The sequence below is a fragment of the Platalea leucorodia genome, assembly GCF_965183815.1.
Source record: "Platalea leucorodia genome assembly, chromosome: 7".
In the NCBI taxonomy this organism is placed as follows: domain Eukaryota; kingdom Metazoa; phylum Chordata; class Aves; order Pelecaniformes; family Threskiornithidae; genus Platalea; species Platalea leucorodia.
The window spans coordinates 62455688-62479397 of NC_138829.1; the positions used below are offsets into that span (position 1 = coordinate 62455688).

At 40.1% G+C, this 23710-nt stretch overlaps 1 protein-coding gene across 1 annotated transcript in view; it reads left to right on the forward strand.

Annotated features, from left to right (window-relative positions):
- MICAL2 (microtubule associated monooxygenase, calponin and LIM domain containing 2) overlaps positions 1 to 23710 on the forward strand; it is a gene marked incomplete at its 3' end in the record, with an annotated part of 130017 nt that overhangs the window by 17373 nt on the left and 88934 nt on the right. Inside the window, exon 2 of the mRNA XM_082316991.1 lies at positions 6666 to 7023. Coding sequence (XP_082173117.1) covers positions 6760 to 7023 — 264 coding nt within the window. The 5' untranslated portion in view covers positions 6666 to 6759. The remainder of the gene's footprint in view (positions 1 to 6665; positions 7024 to 23710) is intronic.

Here is a 23710-nt window from a genome sequence, read left to right on the forward strand (position 1 = left end):
AATCTACTACAACAGAGCTGAAAAATGTTCTTTCTTGTAACCAGTCTAAACAAGAGTCAGGTTTTAATATCTTGTTTATGCATAACATTAACCCCTAATGACTGCGCCTTAATCATCTACAGTTAGCTTTGAAGATGCAGACTATATGGAAACTTGTGACCTTGTAATAGAGCTTTTAGCACCCTTGTTAGAAATAATAGGTTTTAAACACTCACTGTAATCTGCACAGAATAATAATTGGGCTAGAGATGTTTTTCCTCAAAACCATTGGATTTAAAAGTTTAGAGTTACAATTTCAAGTGGTATAGGTACAACACCATTGCTTTAAAAAAAAGAAAATTTCTTTATTTTAGAACTCACTCTTCAGTAATGCATCAGTATTTCTGATGAGTAGTTTAAGTATATGCTGCATACAAATGCCTGGAAAACTATGTGTTGCGATTCACTTGAAATACTCGTGCCTGTGCTCTGCAAAATGAGCATCCGGGGGTGTCAGTGATGCTCGCAGGACAGGACTTCCTGTGCCGGCGGCAGAACGGTGCGAGCCCCGCGACTGCCAGTTTTCTGTTCCGTGTTATCTGAAATCTGGGTTGCGAGAGTGGCCGTACGGTAAAGCTAGTGCAGCGTGGCTTGGGCCCACCAGCAGCTGTGGTAGGGGCAGACATTTGAGCCTCCATCTCTGGGATTACGCACCTGGACCCTTGGGCAGCATCCCATGCTTTACCCGTGCCAACATTGTATGTTTGCATGACTGGAGATGTATGCAAGCTGCTGGCTTATGTGGTTGATCTTGTTTTACTTGTCAGTGTCTTAGTGTATTCCCACAGTAAAACTGGAAAGCTCAGACCAGTAACATCAAGAAACAAACTGGACTATTTTTAAAGCCTTCAGCTATAAAATGCGTGGAATGTGACTTAGTCTGTGTGGCAGATAAAATCCTAGAGCTAGGTCATTTTATTTTATGCTTCCTATGAACATATCTAAAATATTCACTGCAAAGTGTTAGTGTACTTGTGCACATGATTCCAGCTATATTTTATTGTGGGATGATTCCAGATGTAGCAGGTTAAATGGGCACAGCAGCACTTGTTGGAAGGCTTATGTTTTAAATGTCTCATATAACTTCGGCAAAACAAGCTGATAGCGTGTACGGTAACCTTGTAAGTTCATAGGCACAGAGTGTCTCGGTAGGAACTGTTTTGAATTCCATACTTGGCCTGAAAAGTTATTTTGCAGGAGTTCTGTGGAAGTCAGCTTTTTATAAAAATACAGAAAAGTAATCTGGCTATTTATAAAGAGAGACTGTTTGTGAAGCTTTGTTCAGAAGCAATTTCGGTTCATTGATGTTTCTGTTAGGATTGTGCATCTTAAGAAATGTGTTTTCTATTCGTCACCAATAGAAAACAAGTATTTTAGGCAAATGTACTTTTGTGGTTTTTAACCAGTTTTGTAAGCAAAGCAAGGGAGAGCTTCAGTTGTTACCAGAATCACATTTACAAATTTTTTTTCCTTTTATGTCAGTTCTAGGAAAACATGCAAAGAAACCAAACCACCAAAAAGCTATGTTTCCTCCAGATAGAAATATTTATATTTAAAATGGTCACCATGAAAACAAAGTGCCTAATGTGAGTAGAAACTAAGTTGAAAAACCTAGAAGGTCCTGTAACACAGCCAGTCTCACTTGCAAATTTCACTTATTGTAATGATACTGAGACTTTAGACAGTTATGTCAGGGAAGAGACAGCAGAAATACTGTAGCTTTTACAGGTTATGAGGAAGGGCCAAAGTAAATGATTACTACAGATGCTGCAGAATCCACTCGTTCATTTCTGTTGATGTTTCTAACCTTAAGCAAACAATAAATGTATTGTATCCTGCATGCCAAACTGAAGTCTTAATAAAAGAATTTATTCTCGGTAAACATGGCCGAATTAGGGCTGTATTGAAAATGGAATCAGGATTAGTGGTATTGAAATGCAAGGAATTTAATTCTTTTCCAATCTCCTTGAGGAACATGTTCTCAAATATTAGAAACGGAGCATTAAAGGACTAAGGAAGGACTTAAGTGCTGCAAGCCTGAATTAAAATTAGGGTTGTTCTGTCTCCAGTGGGACAACTAAGCCAAAAAAGGTTTTTAATTTTTTGAGAATGCGACCTCAAAACACTACTGACAAGCAATTCACATGGTACCGCTGTGAAAAATTTAAGTTATTTTCACTTAATGACTCCTATATGTCAACTTTATTACTTGCTGTGTTATGCTGAAAGGCATCGTGTGCAGATGTGAACCAGCTCTGTACATCCATTTAACTAGTGATAATTAGTGGAATTACCCTGCTAGTGGAGGCATTTTTTCACTATTCTCAGTCATCTACAGTAACAGAGCTTGTTTCATTGACAGGAAATATCAGCCAAGACTGGAGGCATTTGCTCTCATATGTATACATCTGTACATGCACCATTGCTTTAATTTCTGCTTTTTCTCTGTCCCTTTTCTGTTGCTTTCCTTTAAGTTGTAATAAGACCGTCACTTTCTCCTTGGGCAGCCACCAGGCATGAACAGTACTTCTCAGATTCTCGCATCTGACGTTCCTGTTTGCCCCCAACTGGAGGCAGAAGGGAGGTTGGGCTAACTTATTACAGTAGAAGGGATCATCAAAATGCAACCCTTCTTCTTGCCAGTGTCTGCACTTTGTGTCTGGGAGCTCTCTAGAGACTTCTGCAATACCACGGGAAGCCTCGTGGAAGGCCAAATTCTTGTATGTGCTTAATACATCATGCATGGGACATAAAATGACAGTTCTTATTAGCTGTGAATCTAACCCATGGATGCTTCAGTTCTGACTTAAAAGAACTGTTTGTCCAGGCTATTTCCTGCTCTCTAATTCTTTCTTTCTACGGCCCAAATTTTTCTTGGGCTCTGTAGCACTTCAGTAAAGTTTCAAATAAACTTCATTGTATTTTTGGGTTGCGTTTCCAGAGGAAGTTCAATGGTCACTTTGAAAAGCATAGTTTGCAGTTTCAGCATCAATGCTCATCTTGATGAGACTTTCGGCGCTCTATTTCATCTCTAGTGATCTGTATGATGAAGAAAGAAAAAGGGTAAATGATAATATTCTAAGAACTCAAGTATTTCCCCAAACACTGGGTGTTTTTTTGTTGTTGGTTTTTTTTTTTTCCCCCCTCACTACAGGTAAGCAGCTTATGCATTGCCTCTTAAGTCTTTGAGACAGTTATAGAACAGGAAACTTTAATTATAGTTAAGAATTACTCTGTTCAACGTCTTGTCCTTATTGCATTGTTTCTAGTGAGTTATGTGCAATACTGCAGTGAAATATTGGTGACTCCTCAGAAAAAAACGCATACTTTTCCATGAACTGCATATACTTAGAGCACCGTCTTCCTCTCTGTCATCTGTCAACACAGTGTTCATGCCAAAAAAAAGAGAAAAAAAGTGGTATTTCCAGCAAGCCAGAAACCCCAGTAACCAGAGTCTCCTGTCTCATCCTGCCTTTCTGACCACAAAATGTGGCTTTTTTGGAGAACATGACCTCTGACACAGCGAGGAGAAATGCTTCGCTGGTGAGCAAATGTCTCTGCTGAGATACCACTCCACAGCCTTTCAGTGTGGACAAGATGGGAGTGTTTTGGAAGTTCATGAGGAGAAAATTTTGTGCCCAGAAAGAATGGCCTCAGTCCTGGCTTTGTGGTGTTGGAGGAGGGAAGTTTTAAGGGTGGGGAAAGTGTCCTGGCTGTCCTTCCCAGCTGGTCTCTTCCCCAGTGGAAAGGCAAAGGAAGCCCAGACCTGCTGCGTGTGTTTGTGTGTGTGTGCATGCATGTGCAACACCTACTTCCACTGGTTTGCATCATGCTAAAAATGTTTCCCTCCCCTTCCCTTTGCTTGCCGTGGCTCCTGCTGCCTGTCTCTTCTATCTTCTCGCTGTTATTGGCCCTAGCACGTGCTGCTTTTCTTCCTTGGTTGATTCAGATACGGCTCTGCTCTTTGAGCCTTTATCTTCCTCCCTTCCTTGTTGGATGGAAACAGCTGAGGCCATAAAAATCTCCTCTCTGTGAGCAGAAAAGATATTAAAGAGCTTGTGATCAGACTCACTTATCAATTACGCCAGAGTTAACTTTTAGAGATATTTATGTTATACGAACATGATAACAGTCTTGGGGTGAGCTAAGGAAAACAATGGAGAGGAAGTGGTGTTTTATAGCTATTATGTCGGTCAAAGTCTTTGGTAGCACTGAGGCAATAACGATCTGAGTTTATAGCGATAAAGAAAACCTAATCTGACTGCCACTCCATTAGCTGAAATGTCCAATGTGGAATGTTTCACTCATGCTTCCCCACTCACCAAGAAGCTATTCATAATTATTTCAAGAGAAAAGTACATTGGCTTTTCTATTATAAAAAATATCTTAGGCAGGTATGGAAGTCGGGTAACCTAAGTGTTTATCCTTGGTTTTAATTCTTTTTTTTCAATGGGTCTCGAATCCTGGGGTGCCTGTATATCAAGCTGTTTAAGCCACATTGTAGCATCTTACACTGTGCTGTTGCTATCTTTAGTTGCCCTGTGTTGCCTTCCCCTTGTAATAACACTTGTGTAAAGCTTAAACCTAGACATATATTGGCCTTTCTGCATGGCAGTCCTCTACCTTTCCCCTTTCCCTAGGAACTTCTGGATCTATTGGATGATTTTGGACTGACCCAAAAACCACTGTGTAGCTCTGTGTTCCCAAAGCCGGGGCTGGTGAGGGTCATGCTGGGCCCCCCTTGCACCCAGGCAGCCAAGGTGGCCAGGCTCCGACCTGCCGGCATGCAGTTGTTGGAGGGGTTTGCTCATTAATCATTGAGGACTTGAACCTGGAAAGGTGCTGGATGTCCTCAACTCCTTTTGAGTCAATGGGAGTTCATGGCACTCAGTTTCTTGAAAAATTAGACCTTCTGGAAGTCAGGGCATATAAAATGTTTGTGCTTTTACCTCACAAAGCTCTTCAGAAAAGGGCAAAGAGCATACTATAAATGAAGTATTCAGAGGGGAAAACAAAAATTTCCTGACTTATTCTTGGCACCAAATATTTAATCATGACATTTGGTCTAAGAAAATGTACAAACTCTCAACATTGCCAATTTATTTTACCCACAAACCAACAACAGACTGATGATGTGCACACAAAGGTTATTTATTTTGAGTGCAGCCAGGGAATGTGAGTATTCCAAATGCTTCCTTATATCTCCCCATGGGACTTCTTTAATAAGTTGCATAATATTTTTCTGTATTAGAGGATTGTAAGATAGACATGGTAGGTCTCTTCCTTACTTAAATACACTGGTTATGTTTTTTCTTTTCTTCTTTGAAGGAAATGCAAGCAGAGAATGAATAGTTTGTGAACAGTGTTAAATTAAAAAGCATAACTTCAAAGGCCTTTCTAACAATTTATTCTAAAACTATCAGCCAACAGATGATGTTCCAAGCAAAATAACTAATTATGTGGGAGGTTAGACAAGCATTGATTTAGTTTTTGATTTCTTGGTCTGGTGGATAATTCTTTAATAGCAAGAAAAAGAATATATGACTTAAATCTCTGGACTTAAGTCCAGGTAGACCCTCTTCTGAGGACAAGTTTGTTCATAACCTGTAACAATTTTCTTGGAAAATGTGAAAGCCACTTGGATGTTTTCTCTGGACCTTGGCTGACTCTAAGATGCTCACCATTAGAGATTGAGAGCAAGGTTAAAGAAGGATAAGGGAGTGCCTCAATGAAAGTATTTTAGTTCTTGCAAACTTACGTTAATTTAGAATAGCATTGCTCTTAGAGAATGTAAGGGTATTTATCTGGAATATCAGGCACAGTTTGACAGTGATCATGTTACTAGGAAAAGCCAATGGGGCTTAGTGGGCCAAACATCATTACTTTATATCATCAGCACATGACAAGGTAAGACTCCAAACGCATAACTTTAGCATTTAACATGTGGAGACGTGGAGATAAAATTCCTTTCTATGCACTAAAGCACCTTTCTCATTTTGGCAAGAGAGTTAGAAAAAGGGGAGCTCTCTGTGGTTACTTGTTTTCTGCTTTTTCAGTTCTGGTGTAACTTGTGATAATGTTTTTGCTTAGCCTGTTGTGTGTTTACTTATGGCAAGTGATCGGGCCAATTGTAAGTTGCTTTGGCTAAGCTGCGCTCTTGGCCCTAGCTTGTGCAATGGGAGAAAATTCTCTCAAATAGTGTTGACTTTTGGCTGCAGGTTTCTAAGAATTCTTAAGACCAAAACGTTACCATAGATGTATCTGCTGTGACATAAATTCTGCTTGAGAAAAGCATCTGGACATTTGGTTTTTCATCATCTGTTATCTAGCACTTATCACTGAACAAAAATGAAAGAAATCCTCAGGCTCTTAGTGAAGCTGGTTGTTTTGAAGCAGTAGGCTTGAGTTTGTAGGGTTTTTGTAACAGCCTTTGTTACATGTCATGACAGCATGAGTATGTTATGTTTACTTGTAACACTTATCTTGGATGCCACTACTAACTTTTTGTACCTGGTTATCCAGTCGCCATATGCTGTGCTTTTATGTTCATACCGGATATACAGTTTGTGGGTTTAATTTTGTTAGGCAGAACCTGCTTTAATATGACCTGTGTTTATCTTCTCTAGGAATAACATGCTTGGAAGTACTTGGTAGTGTTGATCACCTGTACCGCAGGACAAGAGCTCCAGCTTAATCCTTTTCGAACACATCTCTCAGAACATGGGGGAAAACGATGATGAAAAATACAGTCAAGCTGGCCAGATATTTGAAAACTTTGTACAAGCATCAACGTGCAAAGGTACCATTCAGGCCTTTAATATTCTCACTCGCCAACTTGAATTAGATCCTTTGGACAATAGAAACTTTTACAGCAAACTGAAGTCAAGAGTGACCACATGGAAGGCCAAAGCTTTGTGGAACAAGCTGGATAAAAGAGCAAGTCACAAAGAGTATAAACGTGGAAAATCTTGTATGAACACTAAGGTAAGTGGAGAAGTGCAGTTTTAGATTTCATAGTTTAGAATCTTTTAAACTTGTTTTTCTGCAGAAGCAAGGTTTATACCATCACGTACAATGTGTCCATTCATGTAACCCTACCTTTAATGTACTTTTTGAAACTGGCTGATACCAACTCATTTTGACAAATTTTCAGGCATTTTTGTTCTGCAAGTTTTGTAGAAGCACACAGCATGTAGGAGTGGTCCTAAAAGCACCCTGCTTTACAATCTGCCTCAATCTTGGCAGAAATGTTTACTGCCCTTTTTAGACATCAGTGTCAATCAGGCATAAGATGTAAAGTCATGAGGCAAGTAGGCTTCATTCATTCCAGGCTCACAAGAACTACTTACTTTATTAAACAGGGTTTTGCAAGGTGCAAATCATAGTATATTCAGCAGGCTCCTCTGTTTGCTGCTTGGTGCATGCTGTAAGAGACCAGGGCTGGCCAAATGTGTTTCAACAGCAGTACCTAAACGGTTCTCTGGAAAGTGCTACTTGGAGGCCTGAGGATCTGTCTGTCACCCAGAATTGGCAATAGTTGCTGAACAACAGCAAAAGAAAATCCTGCACTACTTAGGGATTTAAATACTTTCCTGTAACCGCTTTTTTGCAAGCAGAATGTGGGTAATTGCTATGTGGTAGTTACTGAAGGAGATGATCTGCTTGGTTGTGGAAAGGATAGGAAATTATCTTCTCTTCAACAGAGCATGCAATACCATATTTTGATAGAGAGAACCACTGAGCATTGGTATAAATCTTGTTGATAAAACTGTACAAAATACTCTAGTTCATGCCACTTGTTTCATCTAGCTATCATGGAATATTTTTAATAGCTTGGTCTGAGAGCAATTCACTTCTTTACTGCAAGTGGTAGCTAAAAGTTGCCCCAAGAAGGTTAAGTTTTAAGAAGCTACTTGACTGCATAGAAGTAGAACAGAGAGGAAGGGCACACTGGGGAGTAACTAGACACCAAACTGTGGAGGACTTTTTAATTTAAGCTATCACTGAAGTGTTATTTTATGGACTCAGTAGACAGGCAGTGTTGAAGGTCTTTCTTCTTGTTTGCATCATTGCATTGAAACTTCTCAAAAGCGCTAGGGAGAAGGATACCATGTTACCTTCAGTACATATAGAGGCCTCTGGTTTTATTTATTAATTTTTAATAAGCTCCCAATTATTATTAACTTTTTCTAAGGTAATAAATGTCCTTACTAGAGTTTTCTTTAGAAAATGAAGAGTGCCATTACAGCTATTTGCGCTGCTTTCCTGACAGCCTCTGGTTTTCTCCTTTCCTTTTTCCCTTCATTTCCCTCTTTGACTTGTGCTTCCTTCCTCCCTTTTGTTCTTTTGAAAAGGCCTTGAACGTATATCATTGAGCATATTTGTGATGAAAACAGACAGGAAAGGGAAGGAATGAGAAAGTGTCTGATGATTAACAAATTATAGGAGATATTCCACATATACCTCACCTACACGTACAGCCCCGGGTCCAAATCTCTGTGGTTAGTTTGAGGAAGTATTTGCAACACAAAAAAGCAGTTTTAAGAGCCATGTGAAATATAAAAATGAAGTGCTTCTCTCTCAAATGTGACATTACAGAGCCAAGGCCTGGTTCTGCAAAGTTCTTAAGAAAAGTGATTAATTTTTATACATGGTGAGAAGACTCAGGGAAATTGGTTGGTACGTAAAATACAGCTTGTGTAATGCTTTACAAGGTTGCCAGGCAGGAGGCTAATCAACACCTTCTGCAGTGCTGAAAGTATGGTATTACTGCTCTTTGAGAGTAAAGATTTATTTTTAGTGGCATGGTGTAAGTATTTGCAGAAATTAATGGACGTATCTGTCATGCACATATTATCAAATTGCAAATGAATACAGAATGTCTATATATGAACAGTGTGTGTATAGATATTCTGTGAAATACTTGTAGATGTTCATTATGAACCTGGACCATGCCCAGACCTGCACTGCACTGTGTCATCACTGATTTAACAAGAGAAACATGAATCTTCAGATTGCTGCAAATGAAAGCAGTAACCACAGTCCGCGGGCTCTGTGGGGATATCTACCAAACATTCCTCACACGTGAATCACGGTCTGCTGTGAAAGCCTATCTATGCAACATGAATGAGAGGAGACATGTTGCGAGAAGACGGCGGACTCCCTGATCATTGCCATGGTGTACTTTTACAGCCCCACTTACAGAAAAGGAATTCTCAGAAATGCTGGCAGTCCAAACAAAATGCCAGTGCAGAGAGATTAGGGTACAATATACATACCACAGTTTTCCTTTGGTGCAACTGGCAATTTTAAGTTTCTGTCTTTCTTGCATGTTATGCTAGCTACCATTTTTAGTGGTGAAGCAGGCAAACAGGAGTTAGCAGGCTAAATCCCGTGAGCAGTGCCCAGCACTCACCTCTGTGGAGTTGCCTGGGGACTGGTTGAAGTAGATCATCTCGGAGTAAAAATCTTACTTGTTAAAGCAGGATCACAAAATGAGCTAAGTGGATTTTTGCAATTGCAGCTCTGTAAATAGAGCCAAGGTTGCTAGTAGGCATCATTTTAAAAAAATGACTCGAAGGCTTTATATGAGGTTGTGGTCATGAGCTCTGTAGCTGAGTCTGCAGATACGGCTTTGCAATCTGTCTCCCTTCTTGCAATCTTCCCAATCTTTGGAGGAGATAAAATGCAATGAGGATCTAAACTACTCATGGCCGTTGTTTTGGGGTTTTTTTTGTTTGTTTGTTTGTTTTTTACAAACCAAGGACCTGGTGCCTCACCCAAAAACTGTTTATTTTTTGCACAGTATTCAAGCTGAATGCTCTATTTGTTGATTTTTGTGCTTATAAACTCTTCAGCCATGCTTAAGTTACTCATTACGATATACACAAGTTTTATACATACAGAATGTTCCACTCCAACTAAATAACAATAATCCTGTGTCTTAACTGCTCTTGCAGAACATTGCCAAATATGGCTTTCAAAGTTTCTACAATGATATGATTTTAAACTGAATGAATAAAGCCAGTTGAACAATTTTCAAGAAGTTCAAACCCACTGCTTTCAAGAAGTTCAAACCCACTGCTATTTCAGAGTTGCCTTACTATGGACTTTATTTTCCCTTTAATTATTTGTAGAAGGAAAAAAAAACCCAAGAACAAAGTGCTGCAGAAAGACATGCACAAAACTGGGGCAGAAACAAACTTGTTTTGAAACTGTAGGAGTCCCTCTGTATGTACGTTAAATCTGTATCAAACATACATTTCTTTCCATCACAAACTTGTAAAATGGGGATGAGTACTCTTCAGAATAGCTGTTTCTGGACCTGGCATTTGCACAGTTCACCAGTATTAGAGAGAAACAGAAGTCTGTCTTAAGTAGCCAAAACTCTAGAAATCATACTGTGACTTTTGCAAATATGTCTAGAAAAAGAGTGCAACTTTATTATCCTGGCAAAGTTTCTCTCTCATTTTCATCTTTTACTAATCAATGCAGAGTAGCATTCTTGGAATCTGTAATGATTTTTCTTCTTCATGGAATGAAACGTAGCTAGACAACTGAAGAAGATTAAAGGTTTAACATATGTTGTCCACCATGCTAGCAGCTTGAATATCTCTCTAAATTTTTGAACATGCAAGACATAGTACAATGATGAACAAGAATTCGTCCAGCTAGTTGCAGGGTGTATTCAACAGCCTTTTTAAGACATATGTGAGTGTTCCCTAAACATTTATTTGAACCTCTCTGTATCGAGTAGATTCTTTACCTGATTTACTGGCAGTTTACCTGCGTAAATGATACAGATATGTGCATGCACATATAAATGAGGCTTCCACTGATGTTTGAGATAAGTAAGTATATGTATCAGCGAGCAGGACCGGGCTCATGCTGTGCACCTGAAATTCTGGCTCTCCCATGACTGTAGATTCATGCTTGCGGAGAGCAGAGATCACTGCACATAAAAACGTCCCAGACTTACTCTGAAGGGAGGTATTGATTCTCTAAAGCATGCAAATGTGGTGATGTCTTCCCTCTCAAACATGTGTGCTGTTTTTTCAAAACACATGCTTCCACTTGAGGACAGCTAAGGAAACGTTGTTTAAAGTGCTAATGTGTAATTATCAGCTGCCTTGGTAGACTCTAGCATTTCTCTCTGGATATACCCAGTTCCAGACGATGGTGTTGCGCATTGGGGGGAGGGCAGTGGCAAATTCCTGTGCACAGCTTTGGTCTTCTGAGCATTGTCCCTATTGTAGACCCTGCCTTGGGCACGGTTCCTGGGCAGAGGACTTGTACAGTCTGAGCAGTGGTTTCGAGGCCTAAGTGGACAACATTAGCATAAAGCAAAATTGAGCTAAGAAGTTTTGAGTGTTGTGTGTATAAACACATACATATGTGCATTTGTAGGTATGTGTGTATATATATCATATAAATCCTTGAAAAACAAATGAAATGATCTTGAACTCTGTCCCTGTTGGCCTCTCTTACTTTCCTCCTTCCTGGACTTGGCCTTTCGAAGCTTGTTTTATAATAGATTAGGTTCCCTTCCAAAAACTCCTGTTGGGAAACTTATTGCAAGAGAATGACTCTAAAATTATTTATGACCACATTTCTAGGGCTTGTGTAAAAACACAGTGGCTCTTTGCAGTAGCATCATATGCTGTCAGTCTTACCTGGACTCGGTGGCATTGGCATCTCTGCTGTAGGGAGGGCTCCACAGGCTCCTCTGGTGGGGTGCTGCTTTAGCTGAGGCAGTGTTATGGAGAGCATGTGGCTTGAGGGGGGATGGGAGCGGAGGGGATTTGGGGGCCAGGGTGTGAGTCAGCTGAAGGGGAGCCCTGGGTCAGAAATGGGGATGGAGGATGGAGGTTTTGTGACTGACTCAGCACTGGCTCTGAGCCTTGTCTCCCTGTACTAACCACACTGGTGTACCCGCGAATGATCAAACGGGACAGCCTTTATCTGCCAAACCCCCTCCGCTCCTTTTCATGTTGTCTCCATTTCCAAAGACTGTCAAATGAATGCTTTGGGAGTTAATAAAACCTACTTTGCCTGGTGCTCTCCTTCCCACAGAGTTGAGAAAGGGAGAGGTGCTGCCATGTTATGTAGCCATAAGGTGATCAGCAGGACGAGGAGTGGATACCAGGTCTCTTTCCTTGTTATTAGGTAGAAATTGGCTTCCTACCAGTCCGCAGTTGTTTACAAACATCCTAATCTGCAGTCTTGCCCCTCGTAGTAAATTAGGTGTGTTGGCTTCTAGATGTCTTCCTCTCCTCTCTCCCCACCTTCCTCTGTAGTGCTAAACAACTACTTGTCTCTTAATTAAGCAAATTATCCAGCATGTATAAACCTGCTGGTATTGTCGCTAAATTTCCTCCTGAAGTGCTGGCATTTGTTGATCCTTCAGAGGTAACTTGGATTTTCAGCCAGGTTTCTCCTGTGCTGTGTGTACTGGTACAGAAGCCAGTGAGTTTGTGTGTTCAAGTGTCATCATTGATTGTGTCCCTTGAGACAAATATTTGGTTTCTTAAGAGAGTAATTGAATTGTAAGGTGAAAGAAGGCAATGCCAGCTGTGCTCCAACTCAAAAATACCCGTATTATAATGAAAACTTTAACCTGTTTATTCTATAAAGAGCAAATATCCAGATGGCACATCCCTTTTGCTGGACATACTAATCTCCTCAGAATAATAATTGAAATGGGGAGATTTCCAAACCTGATAATCTAGGTTTATAATGAACACACAAAACTTAACTTAGATGTATTAGATAGCATTGCTAATTCTCTTGTTATAATAAAAACACATTCCTGTGAAGGTCATAAAGCTTGAAACTAGAAGTTAAGTACCATATTTATAGGAAGTTTACTGAATGAAAGGTTGTGACTTTTCACAAAAAGACATTCAGATGCCTTTTTTTTTTTTAATCCAAACACAGCGCTTGGATAGCGGAATCCAGAACCTATTGAGGTGTTGGGGGTATTAAGAGCCATGTGTTCTACTGACTTTTTAAGTAGCACCTAGGTGTGTTTGGTACACTTGGAAGACAAGCTGTTTATTTTGGTATCTGTGCTTCTTTGCTTTTGCCTTGTAGGACAGAGCACCTAAAGTTTTCCACTGGATTTCCATTGTAAACTTATTTTTAAGAATTTTAGTAAGTAGCTTTTATAGAGTTATTTCAAAGTAGTAGAAGATATGGGACTAATGGGAATGAGTGGTAAGGAAGATTTGTTTGAGACGAGAGGAAAAGCAGCAAATCACCTATGAACGTGCAGTGAAGCCACACTTGTTGAACATTGTGCATTCATTTTTCGAAGGACTTTTAGGGAGAGTATGGGGAGAAGCTCGGGTGATGACAGGACACACAGCAGACAGGGTTCTTTGAAAAGAAAACAAAGCATTTGACTCTTTGAGCTGTGTTTTAAACTGAGATTGGGCCAAATTACGTCAGCAAAAGCAAATGTTTGGCATGTGATTTGGTAATGAAATCACTTTATTTTTATTATCCTACAGACATTTCCACAAACATACAGTTTTTCAGATTTATCAGCAATGAAGCAATGAAACCCAGCCAAAGTAGCATAATCAGACAGCCTAAATAAGACACTTTCAGACATTTGGGAATTTTAAAATTTTTGGCTTGCAAGATAACAGTAGCTTTACATCTGTACTTTAACAGCACTGTACTGTTTCTCTGTCCCTTGCTTAATGGCTTTGCAAGTAATCGACAGAAGGGAACTGTCCCACCCTGACCTGATTTCCTAGATATTTTATAAAGATTCCCACAGGGAGTGACACCCAGTTACTTTCACACAAAACACTACTATTGTCACCACAAGTGGCTTAATTAAGTTTGAATGAAACAAAAGGTTACGACAGGGCATGTTACATGTAACTGTGGCTTTGTCATGCTTTTGGGTTTGACTGTATGAAGCAGCCGGCTGTGTGTCCATCCACCAGGCAGGGCGGTGTGTGTGGGGCGAGGGGTGCTCTCGCCTGGCCCCCAGCTCACGGCCCGGGCCGACGCTTTGCTCACGTCAGGCCTTTCTCCTGGCTTCAGAGAGGCCCTGACGGTGCCAGATGTGGTTGTTACGGGTTTGTTGTTAGCTACGTATCCAGCTTCGCTCTGGTAATGTTTGTGTACTGATAAGTGAGGAAATGCATAACTTTTGCTACCAAGAAGTGATTAAACACTTGGCTGCTAAAAAACAGATTTCAGACAATAAGGCAATTTCCTGTCTCCTACAGTTCAGGTTCTTTCCAGAGGTTCCCATGCCTGTCCTGAGAACTGGGGTTTTGGGGATGTGGTTGCTCTCTTTTCTCTTTCTGCTGACAAATCTAATTCTACATTATGTTCTGTTTTAGGCATTTGTGCAGATCGCTTTTAGTATACTTTTGGGAGAATGTAAAATACTACAGTTCCAAGAGGTGCTGTGTAGGAAATGAAAATGTAAAATATTTTAGTAGAAGCTGATTGTCTTAAGGAAATAACAGAATTTCCATTCATATTTTCTCTCTAAAAAGCCTTAACAGTGATAGAGTTGTGGTCAAAAAAAAAGATTAACTGGGATCTGTTGTCTTGACAAAGTAGAAATTCCCCTTTAATGCCCTTGAAATTGGGTTAATTTGCCTTACTTTCTCTGCTACAGTGTTTAAAGGTGGATTATTTTGTGTCAGTCAGTCCTCAAAATTCCCACATTCCCTAACATGTCTACATTTACACACAAAATCCATTTGTGTCTGCAAACTAATGTAGACACCTGTTTGCCATTTCAGGTCTCTAGGATATTGGTGTCTTAACATATATATCTGATGAAAAGTGCTTATTGAAAAATAAACTGAATTTATACCATAATGTGACATTATTATAGTTTTCTAATTCTTCAGTCTTTTAACCTTTTCTTCAGGTCTGCAATGTTTGGGTGAGTTTAAGCTGTATTTTGAAACAAACCTGGTGGCGGGGAGAACCATGTATTTCTGTGGGGAAAAACCCTTCACAACTGCGAGCTGTTGTCCTGGTAGCTGGCCACGTTTTGCTTCAAGTCTTCCTGACCTGTGCGAGTCTGGCAGGTACCCAAATGGGCCTTGGTTTCATTCTGGGTCCTGGGTGATGGCAGAGGCAAGCACTACACCATTTCAGCTAACATAAGAGCTATACTTCATATCTACAGAAGCTTTAAATTAGAAATACGTATGAGCTGTGGGCCTGTTATACTATATACTGGGAGATGAGGCTTGAGGGACGAAGTGGGTAACAGTGACATCTTGCATTGATTGCGAACGCTGCAGCCAGATAGAGGTATCTTCGTCCTTTATGAAGAAGTTGGCCCAGCATGTCTGAGGGAAGCAGAAGTTGCAATTCTGACTTGACCCTCATAGAGCCCTTGCTTTAACGAGCAAACATGTGAATGTGAGTAAACCACATGGGCAGCTAGAGAACTGTACTTACAGTGGTGTTAGCAACAGTTTGCTGCTAGACTGGGGGAATGCATTAAGTGGGATTTCAGTGACTCCTGTTGTACACCAGTGCTTGTTGTACTTACTAAAAATTTGGGTTCTGGATTGAGGGGGTGCAGATGTAACCAAACTGGATTGAGCTGTAACTGCTTTGAAACGCAGGATTAGAATTTAAAAAAAGAGTCTTGAAAAGTTGAAGAAATGGTCTGAGATCAAGAGGATAAAACTTCTAAAAGCTACTAGAAAATTATGACCCTTCTAACGAAGGAGTGCAACACCCAGAGAAAATTGGGAATATGCTGCAGAAAATGATCTGGTGCTTACAAGAGACCACACACCAACCCTGAGTCCATAGGGCTGACCCAAGGGGAGCTGATTCTGGGAGCCTGTCCCAGGCAGCCTGTGGTGTGTTGGGGATTGGGGTGGTTTCCTTCCCATCTAGTTGGTGCAGGTGAAAACTCAGCTGAAATATTTTGCCTGGTTTGAAGCATGTCTTATAGGCAAGAGGCAGGTAAACTAGAGCAAGTCCAGAGCTGCAAGAATGGTCAGAGCTTTAGAGAACGTGACCTGTAGGAGAGGCTTAAATACCTTCACCTAATCTATGTTAGGGAAGACCCAAAGAGGAACACTACATAGTTACTTGGAGCACAACCAGAGCTGTTGTTCATTTCACCTTCTCTCTATTAGTCTGGCTAATCCTGCTAGATGAAACTCTTGATTAGTTTTTCAAAACTTGCATTTTGCCGTGGACATTTGCTGCTCCTATTTCAACCCTGAAGAACAGCTTGTGTTTCCCAAGGTCATGCCTGTTTCTGCTTAAGAAACCAACCAAGAGATACTGCCTTGCTTGTCTTGCATCACTCTCTGGATTTGTTCATTTGACTAAGATACTAACTTAGAAGGAACCATGTGGTTATGCCACACTTTGAATTAGTCTTGTGTTGCTTGCTTCTGCTGCCCCTTTGAATGAGTTACAAGAGCAGCTTTAAAAGGACCTGTGCAACAGCCAATACTCCCCTCTGTGATTGGTGTCCACCTCCCCATCATGTGCTCTCTGCCACCCTCGCTGGATTTGCAATTCAGATAAAACAACTGCCCCGGGTAAATTGTAACTCAGATTAGAAAACATTGCAAGAGATGGTAGTGAGCTTCCTGCCAAGGACTACACACCCAGGTCATTAATAACAAGGTACGCTGATCAGCAAGTGCTCGGTGGAAGGCAGAGGCATTTCTGTCAGATTTTTTTTTTACTTTTTCTCTTGTTTGTTTTTTTAGTGAGGTAGGAAATAATTGCATATGGTAGGAAGCCTCTCCTGACAGGTGAGGGCTGTTGTGACCGGTGGGGCTGCCACTGGGGCTGCTCGCTGCCTGCCTGCGCCGCCTTGCTCTGTCTCCTGCTTGGCTGTAGGCATCTGGGGTAGGAAGTTCACTGCCTGTCAGCCCAGATACCGTCCTGATAGTGGCAGAACAAGCGCAGCCGGTGTTGTTCAGGCAGGTGCCTCTCAATTTCACCCTGGCTGGAATGTGAAAACAGAGTCATTAATACATGGCCGTGTAAATAAACACTGATCTTCTATATATGTTTATCTCCCTTCTGTTGTGTCAGATGTTGGTGCAAAAGAGACTATTATGCCTCGTGATGTGCAATTTGCTGCTAAATTTTGTCTTCAACTCTCTGCCCCTCTCCTTGAAACATGCTCCTTTTCATATTTTTTTCACCTTTTTTATATTTACTTTTATTTTTCAAGACTCTTTCCTTCAGTAATAAGGGCTGTTATGTACCACCTTTGTTTTCAGCAAAAAAAGTTTTGGAAATAAGAACTAGAGGTGCCGAAATCTAATTTTCTCTGTGCAATATGCTGCCAGCAGCCTGGTTTGTTGGTTCTGTGTGAGTGCTGTTAACTTTCCCTGCTATTAGAAACCTTCCTAAAAATGTTACGCTAAAGATTCATTTTCTAATTCTAGTTGTTTGAACTGTTCAAGTCCATCTTGCTTGTTGACACTATCGGATGTCATATTGCTAAGAGGTGCCGGTTGGTCAATTCCTAGCATTTTCAAATCGTAAATAAAAATGTAAAAAGTAAATGCATTGTCTACCTCTGTAAACTGATATGTGCAAGTGACCAGTTAAATAAACTGGAAAAAAATCAGGTTATCACTCTTTGGAGCTGTATTTGGCTTTACTGGTTAAGTGGCTGTGAATGCTAGCACTGGAAAATGCAGTAGCTTTGAAGACTGCATGATAAGCTGGAAGAAAATAGATCCCAGAAGCCCCGAATTGCAGCCTTCTTGTACAGCATTGCATTTTGAGGTCAGCTATAGCTGCTATACGCTACTGTACAGTCATTCTGCTTAGGAAAGTTAGAAACTATGGGATTAAATGATTCAGCTCTTTAAAAATAAATAAATAATAATTTAAAAATCTGGATTCTGACTCAGACCTGATGGCTAGTTCTGTATGAGCTCATTTACCCAGTACTGGCTTCTAAAAGCCAAGTCTTAATTAGATATTGGCTAATAATTCACCTAATATAACAAATGTATTTTAGAACATATTTTCAAATATTCTGTGAAATGACCTTGAAATAACTTGACTCACCACTGACTTTAAAAAGCCAGTTTCTAAGCGGAAGCTTAGCTGATTTATTAGATTGTTGTAATTCTTGTTGTTTCCTTAAAAATTTTAGGTTCAGTGTAGTATTTTCTCTCTGTAGACAGACCAGGCTGTAGAAACAGTGCTATTTTTTTAAAGCATTTTACCAACTTCTTCCTGTAGCAGAGCCATGGTTGTTGACCAACTTGTCTGCGTGTTTTGGATGCCATAAAGCATGAGAAATCCCTTCCTCTAGGTCTGTAGACAAGTCCTCTACTGGCTGGTCATCCCCTGACCCTGAAACCATGTAGAGGATTAATTATTTTCTAGCAATCTCAATCTCACGAGTGTCACTACTCACAAGGCTCCCAAGACTTGTGGCTTGGTCTCTGCTGTGCTCGGAGGTGAGGCTCTTGGTGCCTTTGTTTCTTCATCTCTGTTCACCAGCTCTCTGTTTCTGGATGAATTGTTTTGTTTCATGGTTTTGTTTTGGGGGTTTTTTTGCTAAGTTTCTAAGGGTAGCCTTAAAGCATTATGTCAGCGTAACAGGCATAAGCCTACAAAAAAAAGGCAAGGTATTTAAATGCTGCCAACCATATTCATGACCAGGATAGTCAGGCAACATTCTTTCTGCAAGGTTTATCTTGTTTTCATTTTGATTGTTTAAGCAGCTGGCCAAGAAAAAGAAAAGAAACCAATCTCGTCTGGTTTTTGGGTGTGGTGGGTTTTTTCCCCCCTGTTCTGATTACAATGAAAAACAGGTAAGAAAACAGCAAATACACTCTTAATTCCTAAGAATGTTAGAGGGTTTATTTTGTGCTTTATTTGAGGAGATTTTTGGATTAAAGCACTTGCCTGATTTCTGGTGGATAATCTGTTTATTAAAAACAGTATAACATTTCTTGTAAGATGATGTGCAGGTTTTCTTCAGATAACTGTAACTGTGGTGCAGGGGAACTGAAAGTTTCTAGAGATACTTTTCTGTGTTATGTCTACCAATTACAATTTTTAAAAATTTATTTTTGTAAATTGTTATAAAAGCTCTGGGATCAAGTCAACATATTTAAATATGACCAATGACGCCTGAGAGAGCTCTTCAGAAAAGCTCCAGGTAACAAAGTCCTGACAGCTTTGGTGCATCAACGAAGGAACTCTTGACCTTCTAGAACACTGAATGCATACAGCCTTTCTTTAATGTGTTGCATAGCAGACTATAAGTTTCAGATGTCTTTCATACCATTGTTTTCATTTCAAACTATGGAAACATTTTTATACACAAATCTAATATTAGTACATATATCTGAGAGGGTATCGACGGACAAGTGTGTCCAAATTCATCCAGGAAAAATGAAAGCACGTGGTCTTTTACATGCAGAAGCTTATCTTCCAAAAAAGAGAAAAAAATCCTAGTGAAGATGAGCCAAATGAATGCAATAAATGTACTAATGTTTCGCTTCTGGCCTTTTGACCCAGTAAAACAGGAGGGCAATAAAGATAGATCCTCTGATCCCTGGATTGTGCCATGTCCAGCTGCAAGTGCAGCAACTGCAGGGCACAGTGCTGGGGAAAGAGCTCTGTCCAAAATCAGCCTAGATTAGGTAGCCTCAAATCCATGTTACAGTCTTTTAAGAAGAAAAATAGCAATGTCTCCATTTTTGCCCGTTGCTGATACGGGTGCTTTTGGCAGGAGATGCCCAAACTGCATATTTCTGAGGTGCTCAGCCAGGGGTACATAGGGTAAAATACTGGTGGGATTGAAAGCAGAAATGGATTCGTTGTGTTGTGCTTCCTGCACCGGGACGGGGTTTTATTGCTGTGGTTGGTTGGCAGTTAGGGGTGCGTGAGCCTTGCTGTTCCTAGCTGTCTTTGAACTTCGCCAACAGTGGTATTTATGTGGTGTTCACTCTCCAAAAATGTCTGTTCAGCAAGATCCAGCTAGTCTTAATAGTATTTTAAGGTAGATTTTGGAACTCTATGTAGTGCATTTAAGTAGCGTTCACATAACCCTTTGGAGAGTTATGACCTCTCATTAAAATACATTTAACTGAATATTATTTTTGTCAAATGAAACATTTTTAACCTTACTAATTTTATAAGGAGCTCATAAAACATACTGTAATAGAGGAAAATATGCTTCTAAAGATTACTTAATTTTTGTAAGGTGAGTTTAATTAGCTCCTATACCTCCTCCTCCTCCTTCATTTGATGGAAGAAGTAACTTTTTTTCTTTCTTTTTTCTTTTAATATTTGCATGTAGTATAGACCTGTTAACCACAGAAATTTTGGGTATATGTTTTGGTATTTGGCCTCTTTCTAAAAATGAAAAAGAAAATTCTTGTTTTAGGTTGGCACTGTCCATTTTCTGTATATGTATGTAGTCGAATGGATACCTTCCAAATCACTGTCATATTTAGCTACAGTTATCGTCTCTGTTCTTGACAGGGTCATGTTCTGTTGTCTTTTAGTAAAACCAGTTGTATAGGTATGGCAGCGTTCAACGAGTCAGGCAACAGACAACGAGTACAAGCATCTCATGCAATGCAGGGCATGTTACTGTCAAGAGAGTGCTATACTTGCATAGCTCTCATGTGTCTTGTAACTGAGCTGTCTGATAGCGACACATCCTTCGCTGGTGCCAGTGGCTGGGCTAGTTTGTAGAAAAGGAGGTGACAAGCACTTTGTATGGGGGTCTTCGTCTAGAGAAGCAGTGAGTGCCTGAATAAAGTTGTTGAGTTTAGGGGAGCAACCATATATTGAAGTGCTTTGGTAGACCGGGGCTGTAGCAAGACTAGACTCGTATCTTAGATTGACAAAACACATCATGCCTATTGTGAGCTTAACCTTTTTTTCTTTTTCATATTTTCTTTTTAAACAAAGCATTAGCTCTTGACAATTTTAACATTGTCTGAAGTGGCATATAGAATTTTATTTTTTGGTGACTTCAATCATAACGTTTCAAGCTTTATATTGGCTATTCAGTGGATTCAGGGTACCTTTGACTGAACTGTTGTATCCAGCGGCTGTCAATAGTTTATGTGATAAAATCTAAGGCTACAAATGTGAGATGAACTGTAAGCCAGTAAGTCAGGAATGTCCTACTGAGCAGTCCTATTTTTGCCAGAAGCATTTTCATGTCTAGTAAAGGAGATGAAGTAAAAAGCGTTGTGGTGGAGAGAGCTTCCCGCTGCAGCTTCTGGTAGCTGTCTGCCTTAGCTGCTTATGCAGCTGTTTCTCTTTGGAGCCTTTCCAGGGAAACAATCACTGCTGATCCGGAAGATGTGTTGTTTCATTACATTTTGTGCCTATCTCATGTTGCAGCACATTTAGCGCTATCACAAAGAAACACTTGCCCAAATCCAGGTAGGATGTAATCCTGTGGAGTCAGTCAAATTAATCCTTGGTGCATCCCTGTCACTTTGGATGTTGTACAAAGGCCAGGGCTGGTGTGAAGTCCCAGATCTGGTGACTGGGGAAATGAACACACCTGAGGCCCAGAGCAACGATGGAAGAGGGTTTGCCATGGAAAGGCGAAGTATTCTGTCCCTCCGCATCCTGCAGGCTGTCTAGGCATGGGCAGAGCCTCCTATCACTGCGTGGGAAGAGCACCTCCAGCACCAGGCAGTGGCTTCGAGGTGTGTGAGGAAAGCCACTCCTTGGTGCTCATTTCTAGCAGCACGATCCATTCCTATAGGTTTTGATTTCCAACTGGTGATTTGGATAAATATTAGATATAAGCTGAAGGAAGTTAAATAATTTAGGCAGATAGCTTTCACTATTTTTTCACTAGCGTAAGTGTGTATTTTCACTGAAGAGTAGAAGTGGTGCTCCTGACTTGGCGTGCCTTAGGACAACGAAAGGCGTCTCTGTGTCTATCCAATTGTTGTTGAGCTAGAGTCTAAAATTAGTCTCCTCTTTTTCACCTTCAAAACAACTGAAAGGCAGAAATGAGAAAATCTTGAATTCCTGGACTGATTGTAGCTTCTGTCTTCATCCAAAGAACATACGGTGGGTGGATCATAATTGAACACACTTTTATTTTCCAGAACTAATTTAATGCTTTGGTACCTTGGGCAGGAGAGGAGTGAGGGATTTAGAGCTGGACGGTAACAGTGTAATGCATTGAGCTACAATGGGATTTGTCTCTTCTTAACTGTGCAGAGAGATGCCGTTTGGTTGCATCCCCCACCCACATGCTACTACCAACTGGTAGATTCCTTGACTGTGAGCATGTAAATGCTGAGAGCTTTTTTTTTTTTTTACATTTTTCAAGGTAAATGGGTAGATTCTGCCTTTCAATTATTAAAGTGGGTGAGATTTTTGTGACTAGGTCATTGTGGAGTGTTATTTTGTTTTTTGTTAAACACAGTGCTTGTATTCTTTCTCTCTCCCTCCTTTCTCTCAAAACCTCAGTTGTTTCTGTAAGCTTACTTTACTGTGTAAACCAATGGAGGCGTTCTGCAAATTCTCAGCTGTTAAACTGCATATGGTTTTTCCAGCATGGGATATAGGTGCCTGGAGTCAAAGGCTGCAGGTTTAATAGTGGGGGATGGGAGGGGTTGCAAGAGCCCTCTACTTCGCAACCCTCTCTCCCTTTCCTCTCCTCCTATTTTGTAAGTCATATATTTGTACATTATATACAGGAGATCGTATTGAAAACCTGTGCCTGGCACAAAAGTCATTCTGCTTTTGGAGAGGTAACTTGTGCTGCCATTTAGTTCAGCACTAAGTGCTCTTATTCAGTGTGGAAACACTTTCTGGAGATTTTCAAGGCACTGCCATTCTTAAACATACTAATACAGAGAAAGTAGCATCTCTTACAGTCAGATCGACCTTTAAGTAGAATCAAGCTTATGAAACTTAGCAAATGCTGTGTATGTTTATATTATTACAAGTGAAACTTTCTGTTATCTTTTAATTGTACTGGGGGAAAAAAAATACATGATGTTTCTGCTCTGTTTCAGTGGGAAGATAAATAATGCAATGAGTAGAGTGTGCTTGGTTATAGCGTGGGACAAGATTTATACAGAAACAACTAATTATCTCTTAGGGAAAAGTACAGTACTTTTTAACAGTACTGTAGAAACATAATATTTACTCAGCAGCTTAAGTAGTCAACTTTCATAAAATATTCATGGGCTTATTAGTGTTTTATTTTGAAGTACAAAAATTTCCATGCATTAATTAATATTTATCATGTTAAACTGAAATAGTCACTAGTTTACCACTAGGTAACTATTACTGGCCTATAAACTTGCATTAGTCCTCTTCAATGGGAATTTTATAACTGGTATTCTAAAAATACTCTTGCAGAAGTTTAACTCAAACCAGCATGTCCATTTACCTATGATAATTTCTATCATAACTGTAAAATTTTCATTCTCACATTTATTCTCATCAGTAATTAGTATCATTCATATCCAGGATATTTGCAAGAAGAATAGATTAATTTAGCTTATATAAAATTCTCATGAAAAGTACTCATGGTGACCATTGCTCGTCAGAGTTAGTGTTTCCAGGCAGTTTCTTCAGTACTGCCAAGTTACTGCGTAGCCGGAGTTTGGTGCAGGTATGTAAGTTTACCTGGTCCTGTTGCTGATGAGGTGATGGAGCAGAAGCGTGCCCG